We start from the raw sequence: 12,119 nt of genomic DNA on the forward strand, positions 1-12,119 counted from the left end.
CAAAAGCGTTGATTTCACGGGGATTCGATCCAACGCTTTTGGTGTCTCTTTTTTGCTGGGTCGTAAAAAAAAAAGTTCTTTATCGACGCGATGAGTGAGGTGGGTTTTTTCCTCTTTTCTGTCGGATAAATAAAGATAAGAACGTTTTCTCAGCCACGTTATCTTTTGCGCCATCTGTCCATCGAAGCTTTCCGTTTCTCAGCAACCGCAAATCGTCCAACGTAGGAATCGTCTGTTGTAGCTCCACCAGCAGATAGCGTTTGGTGTCTGAGCAGAGGTACATATCTAACTGAGGATTAGGCAGTATTTGTGTTACTTCGGTATCACATCTACTAAAATTGGAACGATACAGAGAAGATTAGCATGGCCCCTGCGCAAGGATGACACGCAAATTCGTGAAGCGTTCTATCTTTTAAGTTTTAATCAAAGTTTCGGAGTTCTAGCCAACTTCCTTCGTATAGCTGCCATTGACCCCCCCCCATTTAAAGGTTCATTTTGGTACGGTAAATATGAAGCAGAAGGGAATTTGGCGCCCCTAGTGGCAAAAAAATTTAACATTGGAAAACACCTAAAAGCGTTGCCATGGGAACAGGGAGAGAGGCGTGGGAATATAAACCCTATGGAGTGGTAGCTATGGATCAGGGCTAAGGCTGTGCCAAGTTCTGGCCACCTGGTGGCTTGTTTTGGTATAGAAAATCGCATTTGAAGTTTTTCACTAAACGCGGGAAAAAGGGGTGTTACCAATATTTTCTTTTGAAGAAAATTGGTGTGGAAGGTTTTCCAGGCTCCTTCTACATGTGTGGGAATTTTTGGAGTTGTAGCTCACTTCCTTCACATAGCTGCCGTTGACCCCAATGTAAAAATACTTGGAAAATGTTGTGAACATTTTGTGAAAATTGGTGAAAAGTGTGGAATCCCCACAGAAAGTGTCTAGGATCACGTTTTAGGCCATTTTGAGTCGTTTGGTGGTGGTCTGTGGTGCATTTTTTTGGACATTCATATATATTCTTTTTTTTTTTTTTTCAAATTTGAAATTTGAAAATTCATTAATTTTTTGTTTTTTGTTTTTTTAACCCTTTTTTTTGCTGGGCTCGTTCCGATCCTGAATCTGCATGAATTATGCTTCTAGACCCTTCCTAGGCCGAGAAAATAACTTAAAACCGATAAAAATTTCATTTTTTTTTGTTTTTTTGTTTTTTTTAGCTGGGCTCGTTCCGATCCTGAATCTGCAGGAATTATGCTTCTAGACCCTTCCTAGGCCGAGAAAATAACTTAAAACCGATTAAAAATTGCATTTTTTTTTTGTTTTTAAAACACGGTTACCATACCAAGGTCAAGACCCCCCTCCCCACACCACGCTCTACAGACATTATTCAAGAGCGCCACCTATTGGACAAGGATGCAATTCAGGTCTATAAGTAACAAGACAAGAAAATAAAATTCACAATAAGTGCTTTTGGTCTGTCATATTTTGCATATAGTATTGTAATAATAATTATAACACAATAAAGGGTTCTCGTCTTCATTTCCGACGAGAACGGCAGGTCAAAAGCGTTGATTTCACGGGGATTCGATCCAACGCTTTTGGTGTCTCTTTTTTGCTGGGTCGTAAAAAAAAAAAGTTCTTTATCGACGCGATGAGTGAGGTGGGTTTTTCCTCTTTTCTGTCGGATAAATAAAGATAAGAACGTTTCTCAGCCACGTTATCTTTTGCGCCATCTGTCCATCGAAGCTTTCCGTTTCTCAGCAACCGCAAATCGTCCAACGTAGGAATCGTCTGTTGTAGCTCCACCAGCAGATAGCGTTTGGTGTCTGAGCAGAGGTACATACCTAACTGAGGATTAGGCAGTATTTGTGTTACTTCGGTATCACATCTACTAAAATTGGAACGATACAGAGAAGATTAGCATGGCCCCTGCGCAAAGGACACCCCGCATTCCTCTCTGTTTTGACACCCCCGCACTCCTGTGTTGATCCTGCAGAAAAAGACGAAAAAGCCCGCCCCCTCGCGGCCGATAAAGAAAGTTTTTTTTGACGACCCACCAATCAGCGACGAGGACGACGACTACGACGGAGAAGCCCAAAGCGTCGGATCGAACCCCCGTCAAACCAACGCTTATATTACTTGCTTTCATTGAATTAAACAAACCATTTATTCTTGTGATTTTTTATATTAAAATAATGCCATTTGTTATTGTCAACTTATTGCTTTCAATGATATCTTTTTATAATCCATTTGCTGTCAGTGTTATGAGTTTATTGAAATAAAAAAACCATTTATTATTATTCTTGTGAGTATTATATTAAAAGAACATCATTTATTGTCAACTTATTGCTTTATGTATATATTTAGAATCCATTTGCTGTCAGTGTTATGACTTTATTGAAATAAACCATTAATTATTATTCTTGTGGACTTTTTGCTAAAGAAGAAAAAACAAGGGACAAGCATGTACTGTCGAAAGAGAAAACTTATTTTATTATTCATTCATATACAGTATATATATATATATATGTATGTAAGGGATGATGCCCGACGAGGTGTCCATTATCAGGAATTAATGAGTCGTGAACCGTCCTCCGCGAAGTTAGATGCTATGTTATATGTTATATGCTATGTTATGTTATATGCCATATGAATAAATATGGCAGTGTGTATGCACTTAGTAATTAACCAACAAAACAGAACTATACACACACTAAACAACTATATACACTGCAAAATAACTATATACACTAACACTGCAAAATAACTATATACACAACAGAATAACAACTATATACAAAATAACTATGTACAACACCATCCCCGGCAAGTGAGTGCGCATCAGCGCGGGGCTCCACCCTGGTCCCGCTCCTTCTTCTCCCTCAGCCAGTCCTCCACACTCTGACCCGCCGCGACAGAGCAGAAGTATTCTCTGCCGTGGCGGGAGTGTCCGGTCTCCCTCCGCCTCGGCTGGCCGCATTTACTGCACTTATGTGCCTGTGGCACGCCCACGTTGGCCCGGCTAGAGCGGTTCCCCCCCTCCGCCCGCCGCTCGGCGGTCAGCCTCCTCCATTGTACAGTTCTCAGGGTACAGGGAGCTCGCCGGCGTGCTGTGCGGCGGGCAGGGCTACAGGCAGCTCAGGGCCGGCGTGCTGTGCGGCGGCCAGCGGCCGAGGGAGGACGTGTGGAGCCGGCAATGTCCGAGGGAGCGTCAGGAGGGGGGGGGGGACGGGGAGCACCCACACATACTGCCGGGGCAGTGAGAGGTCCACAAGGAGAGGCTGTGCTGCTCTTAAAGGTCCAGTTGCAGCTGCGGCAGCAGCAGCCGTCGGCAGGAAGACCGGGTAAGCAGCCGAGGGGGCGGGCTGTCGAGGTGCCAGTAGCCGTCTGGGCGCCGGCAGAGCGGGCACCGGTGCTGCCACAGCCGGTGCCGCTGCCGGGGCCGCCGCCGCCGCCCCCCTCGCTGCCGCTGTCGTCGCCCGGCCTTGAGGCACCGCCGGCGTCGCCGTTGCTGCTGCCGCCGGACGATCCACCGCCGCTGCTGAGGCCGGGCCCGGCGCTGTCGCCGCGGCCGCCGCCGCCGGTGGTCGTCCTCCGTCTGCTGCAACGCCTGGAGTCAGCACAGCCCTCTCCTTCTCTCGCTGCGTCCGGGTAAACCTGAGAGCGGGTGGCGACATAGTGTTTTAGTCACAGTTACACCATCGAGAGCGTGTGGTTCAAGCGTGTCACTGCCCAAAGCATCCAACGCACCACAGCGAGAGGGTCCTAGCGTTCAGCTCAAAGAGCTGAACGGGCGCCCGAGCCATCAACCTCTGGTGTCCCAGCACAAGCTCCCGGATGTGGCGGTAACGAAGCAGTGCGCTGTCCCACCGTGTACCCCGGGCGCCGCCTTGCACACGGGTGCCCGTAGGGTACAGGTTGCAGAGCTGGACGCACACTGCTTCTACCAGCCGGCTTGTGCTGGGACTGCTGGCGGGTCCAGAGGTCTGTCCGACCAGGCAGCTGCGGACGAGGGACAAAAACAACGACAGACGTTACGTAAAGCGGCCTGCGTGTACGTCGGGGAAATGTACGACCGAAGCTTAGCCTCCTCACCGTCGCAGGCTCTCCACACCAGGGATACTGGTGCGGCCTGGCTTCGCTGCCATGAATCGACCCCCCCGAGCTGCCCCGTCCGTGTAGCGGGGAGGGTAAACTACTCGGGCCCTGTCGAACGGGGACAGGGCCTCGTAGAGCCCGATGAGCTCGTCTACCCTCCCCTCGGACAGGGCCTGTTCGTGGCGCAGCCCCACTAAGGCCGTGGCCAAGCGGACCACGGCCAGGTACCCCGGCTGGTCGTCTGGTCCTCGGTAGTCCTGCGAACACAAGCGGATACAGAAACAACAAGTCAGACGGACGCCACAGAGCGCTGCGTTTGATCGAGCCAGTGAGTCGCACCGCTGTCGCACTCACCTCAGCGGTCTGCTGAGGCTCTGGTGAGGACCGGCCGGGGGAGCGGGGCGCGGGCTCGGGGGGATCGGTCGGACGGGATGGCTCGGGGCGCGGGTGCGTCAGCTGGTTGCCCTGACCGCGGGTCCGTCCGAGGAGCGGTGAACTCGCCAGGCACGTGGAGTGTGAGGTCCTCCAACTCATGCCGGCCTTCGGCGAGCTCGTCGTCCTCCTCGGTAGGCGGTGGACCCGCGTCCGGAACGTCAGGGTCCAAGCTGACGTCCTGCAGCACTCTGCCCGTCTGGGAGTACAGGTACTCGATGCCGATGAGTTCCCCTGAAGCACAACGGCATCGTCACTCAATCTGGTACAAACATCGCTCGGCGCGGACACGTGTAAGCGTGGTGACGGCGGCTCAAACGTTCTTACCCGTGTACTCCCTGGGCTTGGTGTAGTCCCTGACCAAACTCGAGCCAAGCACCCGTTGGCTGAGCTGGTCAAGGGAGTGCTGCAGGGGGCCACTGTAGGTGCGGAGCAGCGGACGACCCTCCTGTGCCGCGGACGCCGCCCTGTCCTCGTTCCATCTCACCAACCCCTCCAGGAGAAAAGCCTGGAAGTGCCAAGGGTTGGCACTTTCTCCTGAGGAGGAACACAGACGCGTTTAGCGGTTTAGTCAGCACGCACAACGTGAACGACAACGAGGGCGGCGGCGGTGAAAGATAGACACGACGGTGAAACCCGTGGTTTACCTGGAATGAAGCGGTTGAGGTGGAGATGGAACGACTCCAGGGACGTGGAGCCGCGCGCACAACGGTACGTCGGCAGGCTGATCCCCCCCTTGGTCAGCCTGCCTGTCTCCGTGTACAGCTCCACGCCCGGCGGGTCCTGGATGCACTCGAGGTGCCGTCGCTGCTTCCGCACGGATTGCCTGGATGCGGTCTCGGTCCAGCAGGGGAATCCCCATGGTGTCTCGCCCGTTGGCACCGCCGAAGGTTTGCAGGAGGTCATCAATCAGCCGCTCGGTCGCCGCAGCTCCACGCGTGCGGCGACGGCAATGGAGAGCCATCTCCCTGCGGCTGACGTGCCTCCACACTCCGGCTTCGGACGAGAAGGTCATCCCCTGCGCCTCTAGCGTCCTCCTCTTGGCGTTGAGCAACCGGGCTGTGTCCTCTGGGTCCCACAGGAAGATACTGGCGGACAGCTGCTGCAGGAAGGGCTTGTAGAGCTGGTGGCTCTCGGTTGTGACACCTGATGCGTAGCGTCGCATCAGGTGCCAAATGTCCAACCGGACCACCAGCTTGTCCCACTCCTGGAACGCAGCAGCTGCCTTGGACCCCCCGTGGGACGAACAGCAGTCCCGGTCGACGTAGAGGACGCGAGGCTGCGCTACCCCCAGCGTCCCGGTACCGCCGCATTAACCCCGCGGCCATGGGCAACAGGCCACCCCCCTCGGTGGCCGTGAGCACGGACATTAGCACCTGCCCGTGCTCGTTGCCCACGTTGGTCGCCCAGGCTGCGGTATGGGCGGCGGCACCGGCGAGCTTCCGGGTCACCTGTTTGAAGGTGAGGCGACAGACACAGACACAGACACAGACACACACACACACACACACACACACACACACACACACGTCAATAAGGCTGCACGCACGTCGCAAGTCAATAGGGCTGCACGCACGTCGCAAGAGAGTAACGCTCGTGCTCCGACACCACATTCACCTTCTTGGTCGAATCCATCTTCAAGATGGATCCGAAGACTGAGGTGACCCGGGCCTTCACGTCCTCCAGGCGAGACAGGATGTCGTGGCAGTACACCACCAACAGCCAGCCGTACTGCGGCACGTCTGGCGATGGTTTCGGCGGTGGGGTGCACTGGCGCACGACACCCGTCGACGTGAAGGGCTCCATGACGCTGAGGTAGTGTATGGACCGCCGCATCCAGGCCTCTGTGTGTGCCTCACAGAGTTTTTTTTGCAGCTGCGTGGCGCTGTTCCCCCGAGTACGCTCACGCAGCTGGATGATGACCCGCCGGTCGCAGGCAAGCCTACAGGGGAGCGCACGTGTTACAGAAGAGCCACACGCAGACACACCGACAGTTTTCAGACAGCTGCTTACTTGTAGGTGAGGATCGCCGGGAAGAGGGCGCGATGCCCCTCTCCCAGCTGCCTCACGACCTCCTGCGACCAGGCGGCTACCTTCCTCCGACACCGACGGCACTCCAGGTACTCGGTGGCCATCAAGTACCAGCCGTCGATGTCCAAGACCTTCCGGATGGTCTTGTACATCCCACACTTGGTGAGATGTTTCTGGCAGCATGTCGGCCGGGGACCCCACATGTGCAGGGGCGCCCAGAGGAACAACCGACACGCGAAGAAGGCAGCCGCCGAGGCGGGTGGCTGAGTATAGTTCAGCCGGGGCTGGGGGGGGTCCCACCACAGCTTGAGGTCCGTGGTTAGCTTGAGGGACCCCCCGCTGGTCTGCTGGAACAGCGCCCGGCCGATCCACTCCTGCTCTGCCCCGGTGAGGGCTGTCCGCCAGCCCTCAGGCAACCGGGTCTGTGAGGAAGATGAAGACAACACAGACAAACACACCGTGAGGAGGGCGAGTCGCTGCTGCGTACGCAGTCTGACGGTCGTCTCCACCGAGTCGTGTGTCTGTGAGTACGACGGGCGTGTGTCTGTACCTCAGCCCGAGCAGGAGCGGGCGTTGCCGGCTGCTCCACGTCGCCCGTCGTCGTCGTCTTCCTCCTCTTCTTCTTCGGCTCCGGCGCCAGGGTGGCCTCCCCGCACGGCGTCTCCTCCACGGAGACGCCACGAGGCTCCACCCTGGTCTGCGCCGGAGCCCGAGCAGGAAGCCCGACCGTCGGTGGAGCAGCCGCAACTTGTGGTGGTGGTGGTGGTGGTGGTGGTGGTGGTGGTGGTGGTGGTGGTGGTGGTGGTGGTGGGGTGGAGGACGGTGCCGGGGGAGGTGGAGTCGGAGGCGTCACCAGCGGGAGCGGGAGGGCCTGAAGGACCTGTACGCCAGCTTCAGACACGGTCACGCACAACCAAATGGCATCAGCACAATGAGAGTGACGGGGCAACACACGGGCAAGCGAGACTAAGTGAGTCTGAGCATTCATGACGTGCAGCATGCCGTTGATTAGATCAAATGGTTTAGTGCTACAAGGCGACTGTTAGTTACAAGGCGAGGTTTGCTAGACTGGGAGTTTAATCAAATCCACATTACCACCACGTGAGAGAGGACGGCGCGTCTACCACCTACAAAGACGGCTACATCACCTGATAAACCTACCTTTATCCTTCAGGCATCAGCTTTAGCGACCAGCAAATTAAAAAGTTACAGTTAATACAAACATACTGACTCAAGAATAGATATCCAAGGCCAATGTTACAGTGCGACACGTCCGGTGTGGTGCCAGTTACCCATTTCTACATCAGTGACCATCCGGACCAGCTCCTCGTCCGTCACCTCTGTGGTGGGGGGCGGCGGAACCGAGGGGCGCTGGTCTCTGACGGAAGACACCGCTATGGGGGGGGGGGGCAACGGTCAGTAAATCGTATACACTCAACCTCTGTTGTGTGAAAGAGAAAGAAAGAGCTACCGACCTGGAGCTGCAGGCCGTGCTGGTGGGCTCATCAGTCTCCTGATCTGGGCCTGCAGCTCCCTGGGGCCCATCGGACGCCCGCGCACAAGGGCCGAGAAATTGGGAGCGGTCGGCTTGCGGGGCGGCAGCACGGTTGAAGCAGCGGCCTGGCTGGTGGTGGTGCTGGGGCCGCTGCTGGTGCTGCTGCTGGCGGGCGGAGGGGGTGTAGCAGCCGCCTCCGCCGACCGCTCCTTGTCTCGGCCCAAGAAGTACTGAATGGCGGCGTCCATGGAGCTCCCAGGCTGCGGTGTCTTCCGTCGTAGCCACTTGACGTATCTGCAAGACAATGATCGAAAATCAAAAAATATAAACATGTCACAGCACCGTCTCCACTGCCCTTCACCACAATATGACTTACTCCTGACGGTCCTTGTCCTTGGATTCGTACAGGTCCTTCAGGGTGTCCTCCTTGAACAGCCCGAAGCCAACAAGCGCCTCGCCCCCCCGCCCGGGCAGAGTGGCGCGAGCCCGGGCCTCCTCCTGCGCCCGGCGGAACTTGAGGTGCTCCGCAAAAGCGGGGTGGGCGCAGGAGTAGCGGGCGAGGCTGTCCTTGTTGGCCATGAACGGGCTGTCCAAGGCACTCGTCTCCCGCTCCCGCTGGTGACTGGCGACCAGGTGACAGGCGTAGCCCGCGTCGTTCTCCAGGAGCCATCTGAAGGTCTGACCCCGGTACTTGCCAGGCTGGATGCTGTGGCAGCCCAGCACCAGCATGGGGTTCCCGGGGTCACCACCCTCGGAGACGACGCGGGCTCGGGCCTCCTTCTCCACCTCCTCCGGCCTCTTGGCGCTGGCGGGAGCCTGGGTCCCGCGTGGCCCCATGGCGGCGGTGAAGGCCGCCGCCGCATCAGAGGCCCGCAGGACCAACTGATGCGACGGCGTCATCCTTAAATTTGCAAAAGACATCTACAATGACAACAAATGACACGACACAGCATTAAACGAGCATTGCATTAAACGTGCATTACAGTTTACTACCTTAAAGTGACTTTTATGTTCATGGATGCTTACAGGAAAGATAACAGAAGGTTTGAAAGGTTGGAATGCTAATCGCCGCGCCACCAGTTTCAATGCGAATCGCGACTCACCGTAATTTCAACATTAATTTTAACATATTTATAATTCGAAATTCGTCCCAGCATTTATACCACATACACACTAGGGTCTATAGCATATAACCGAGTCTTCCTCTAACATTTTAACGCATTTTTCACGATTTACCAGTACTCGTTTTCAAGGCTAACTCCCGCGCAATCCGTTTGAATGGCAATCGCGACTCTCCGTAATTTCAACATTAATTTTTACATATTTATAATTCGAAATTCGTCCCAGCCTTTATACCACATACACACTAGGGTCTATAGCATATAACCGAGTCTTCCTCTAACATTTTAACGCATTTTTCACGGTTTACCAGCTCTCGTTTTCAAGGCTAATCGCCACATCCTACCTTATCACCGACTGCAGAGATAATGGCTGACACACGTGGAAGGTTTTCCTGGAGTTGATGCTGATGCGGGTTGCTGATTGGGCGAAGGTCGACGCGGAAAGTCCAAGGACTTAATGCTGATTGGGCGAAGGTCAGTCCAAGGACTTAATGCTGATTGGGTGCAGGTCAACGCGGAAGGTCCACGATTGGCTGAGAGACAGAGAGCATCGCTGGGCAGATAGCGCAAGGATGACACGCAAATTCGTGAAGCGTTCTATCTTTTAAGTTTTAATTCAAAGTTTCGGAGTTCTAGCCAACTTCCTTCGTATAGCTGCCATTGACCCCCCCCATTTAAAGGTTCATTTTGGTACGGTAAATATGAAGCAGAAGGGAATTTGGCGCCCCTAGTGGCAAAAAAATTTAACATTGGAAAACACCTAAAAGCGTTGCCATGGGAACAGGGAGAGAGGCGTGGGAATATAAACCCTATGGAGTGGTAGCTATGGATCAGGGCTAAGGCTGTGCCAAGTTCTGGCCACCTGGTGGCTTGTTTTGGTATAGAAAATCGCATTTGAAGTTTTTCACTAAACGCGGGAAAAAGGGGTGTTACCAATATTTTCTTTTGAAGAAAATTGGTGTGGAAGGTTTTCCAGGCTCCTTCTACATGTGTGGGAATTTTTGGAGTTGTAGCTCACTTCCTTCACATAGCTGCCGTTGACCCCAATGTAAAAATACTTGGAAAATGTTGTGAACATTTTGTGAAAATTGGTGAAAAGTGTGGAATCCCCACAGAAAGTGTCTAGGATCACGTTTTAGGCCATTTTGAGTCGTTTGGTGGTGGTCTGTGGTGCATTTTTTTGGACATTCATATATATTCTTTTTTTTTTTTCAAATTTGAAATTTGAAAATTCATTAATTTTTTGTTTTTGTTTTTTTTAACCCTTTTTTGGCTGGGCTCGTTCCGATCCTGAATCTGTATGAATTATGCTTCTAGACCCTTCCTAGGCCGAGAAAATAACTTAAAACCGATAAAAATTTCATTTTTTTTTTTTTATACCTTTTTTTTGCTGGGCTCGTTCCGATCCTGAACATTATTCGAGAGCGCCCCCTATTGGACATAAAGTATAACTTAGCAACCGTTAAGTAAATACGATCTCATTCTAAATAAATACAAAACGGTTACCATACCAAGGTCAAGACCCCCCTCCCCACACCACGCTCTACAGACATTATTCAAGAGCGCCACCTATTGGACAAGGATGCAATTCAGGTCAATAAGTAACAAGACAAGAAAATAAAATTCACAATAAGTGCTTTTGGTCTGTCATATTTTGCATATAGTATTGTAATAATAATTATAACACAATAAAGGGTTCTCGTCTTCATTTCCGACGAGAACGGCAGGTCAAAAGCGTTGATTTCACGGGGATTCGATCCAACGCTTTTGGTGTCTCTTTTTTGCTGGGTCGTAAAAAAAAAAGTTCTTTATCGACGCGATGAGTGAGGTGGGTTTTTTCCTCTTTTCTGTCGGATAAATAAAGATAAGAACGTTTCTCAGCCACGTTATCTTTTGCGCCATCTGTCCATCGAAGCTTTCCGTTTCTCAGCAACCGCAAATCGTCCAACGTAGGAATCGACTCCTTCTACATGTGTGGGAATTTTTGGAGTTGTAGCTCACTTCCTTCACATAGCTGCCGTTGACCCCAATGTAAAAATACTTGGAAAATGTTGTGAACATTTTGTGAAAATTGGTGAAAAGTGTGGAATCCCCACAGAAAGTGTCTAGGATCACGTTTTAGGCCATTTTGAGTCGTTTGGTGGTGGTCTGTGGTGCATTTTTTTGGACATTCATATATATTCTTTTTTTTTTTTCAAATTTGAAATTTGAAAATTCATTAATTTTTTGTTTTTGTTTTTTTTAACCCTTTTTTTGCTGGGCTCGTTCCGATCCTGAATCTGCATGAATTATGCTTCTAGACCCTTCCTAGGCCGAGAAAATAACTTAAAACCGATAAAATTTCATTTTTTTTTTTTTTATACCTTTTTTTTGCTGGGCTCGTTCCGATCCTGAACATTATTCGAGAGCGCCCCCTATTGGACATAAAGTATAACTTAGCAACCGTTAAGTAAATACGATCTCATTCTAAATAAATACAAAACGGTTACCATACCAAGGTCAAGACCCCCCTCCCCACACCACGCTCTACAGACATTATTCAAGAGCGCCACCTATTGGACAAGGATGCAATTCAGGTCTATAAGTAACAAGACAAGAAAATAAAATTCACAATAAGTGCTTTTGGTCTGTCATATTTTGCATATAGTATTGTAATAATAATTATAACACAATAAAGGGTTCTCGTCTTCATTTCCGACGAGAACGGCAGGTCAAAAGCGTTGATTTCACGGGGATTCGATCCAACGCTTTTGGTGTCTCTTTTTTGCTGGGTCGTAAAAAAAAAAGTTCTTTATCGACGCGATGAGTGAGGTGGGTTTTTTCCTCTTTTCTGTCGGATAAATAAAGATAAGAACGTTTCTCAGCCACGTTATCTTTTGCGCCATCTGTCCATCGAAGCTTTCCGTTTCTCAGCAACCGCAAATCGTCCAACGTAGGAATCGACTCCTTCTACATG

General features: G+C 51.8%; 2 protein-coding genes, 1 non-coding gene and 1 pseudogene across 3 annotated transcripts; 2 read left to right on the forward strand and 2 right to left on the reverse strand.

The window, feature by feature from the left end:
* Positions 1-309: 309 nt before the first annotated feature.
* On the forward strand, positions 310-415 carry LOC130386800 (U6 spliceosomal RNA). Its single transcript, XR_008896242.1, has one exon. It is a non-coding gene; the product is annotated as a U6 spliceosomal RNA (small nuclear RNA).
* Positions 416-1,854: 1,439 nt separating this feature from the next.
* LOC130386743 (U6 spliceosomal RNA) lies at positions 1,855-1,950 on the forward strand (annotated as a pseudogene).
* An 877-nt stretch (positions 1,951-2,827) lies between these two features.
* LOC130385419 (uncharacterized) lies at positions 2,828-7,557 on the reverse strand. Its single transcript, XM_056593921.1, has 13 exons — positions 7,098-7,557; positions 6,530-6,969; positions 6,134-6,458; positions 5,805-5,967; positions 5,343-5,662; positions 5,164-5,299; positions 4,844-5,053; positions 4,593-4,750; positions 4,439-4,549; positions 4,082-4,341; positions 3,737-3,988; positions 3,079-3,643; positions 2,828-2,983 (listed from the first exon to the last, which is right to left on the reverse strand). The coding sequence occupies exons 1-13, from the start codon at positions 7,545-7,547 to the stop codon at positions 2,828-2,830; spliced, it is 3,546 nt and encodes a 1,181-aa protein (XP_056449896.1). The 5' UTR covers positions 7,548-7,557.
* Positions 7,558-7,801: 244 nt separating this feature from the next.
* LOC130385171 (uncharacterized) lies at positions 7,802-9,518 on the reverse strand. The gene is made up of 4 exons (XM_056593532.1): positions 9,508-9,518; positions 8,419-8,963; positions 8,023-8,336; positions 7,802-7,941 (listed from the first exon to the last, which is right to left on the reverse strand). Exons 2-4 carry the CDS (start codon positions 8,961-8,963, stop codon positions 7,805-7,807), a joined length of 996 nt encoding a protein of 331 aa, XP_056449507.1. The 5' UTR covers positions 9,508-9,518; the 3' UTR covers positions 7,802-7,804.
* Between the last annotated feature and the right edge of the window lie 2,601 nt (positions 9,519-12,119).

This window comes from Gadus chalcogrammus, chromosome 7 (assembly GCF_026213295.1).
Source record: "Gadus chalcogrammus isolate NIFS_2021 chromosome 7, NIFS_Gcha_1.0, whole genome shotgun sequence".
NCBI lineage: Eukaryota > Metazoa > Chordata > Actinopteri > Gadiformes > Gadidae > Gadus > Gadus chalcogrammus.

What these genes read in the sequence shown, in the direction of transcription:
- LOC130385171 (XM_056593532.1), bottom strand. Translation starts at nt 8,963, where the DNA reads ATGTCTTTTGCAAATTTAAGGATGACGCCGTCGCATCAGTTGGTCCTG. An exon ending in AAGGACAAGGACCGTCAGGA is followed by an intron (nt 8,337 to 8,418) that starts GTAAGTCATATT and finishes ATTGTCTTGCAG; the next exon opens with ATACGTCAAGTGGCTACGAC. An exon ending in AGCACGGCCTGCAGCTCCAG is followed by an intron (nt 7,942 to 8,022) that starts GTCGGTAGCTCT and finishes CCCCCCCCATAG; the next exon opens with CGGTGTCTTCCGTCAGAGAC.
- LOC130385419 (XM_056593921.1), bottom strand. Translation starts at nt 7,547, where the DNA reads ATGCTGCACGTCATGAATGCTCAGACTCACTTAGTCTCGCTTGCCCGT. An exon ending in AGATGGATTCGACCAAGAAG is followed by an intron (nt 5,968 to 6,133) that starts GTGAATGTGGTG and finishes ACCTTCAAACAG; the next exon opens with GTGACCCGGAAGCTCGCCGG. An exon ending in GGTGTGGAGAGCCTGCGACG is followed by an intron (nt 3,989 to 4,081) that starts GTGAGGAGGCTA and finishes CCTCGTCCGCAG; the next exon opens with CTGCCTGGTCGGACAGACCT.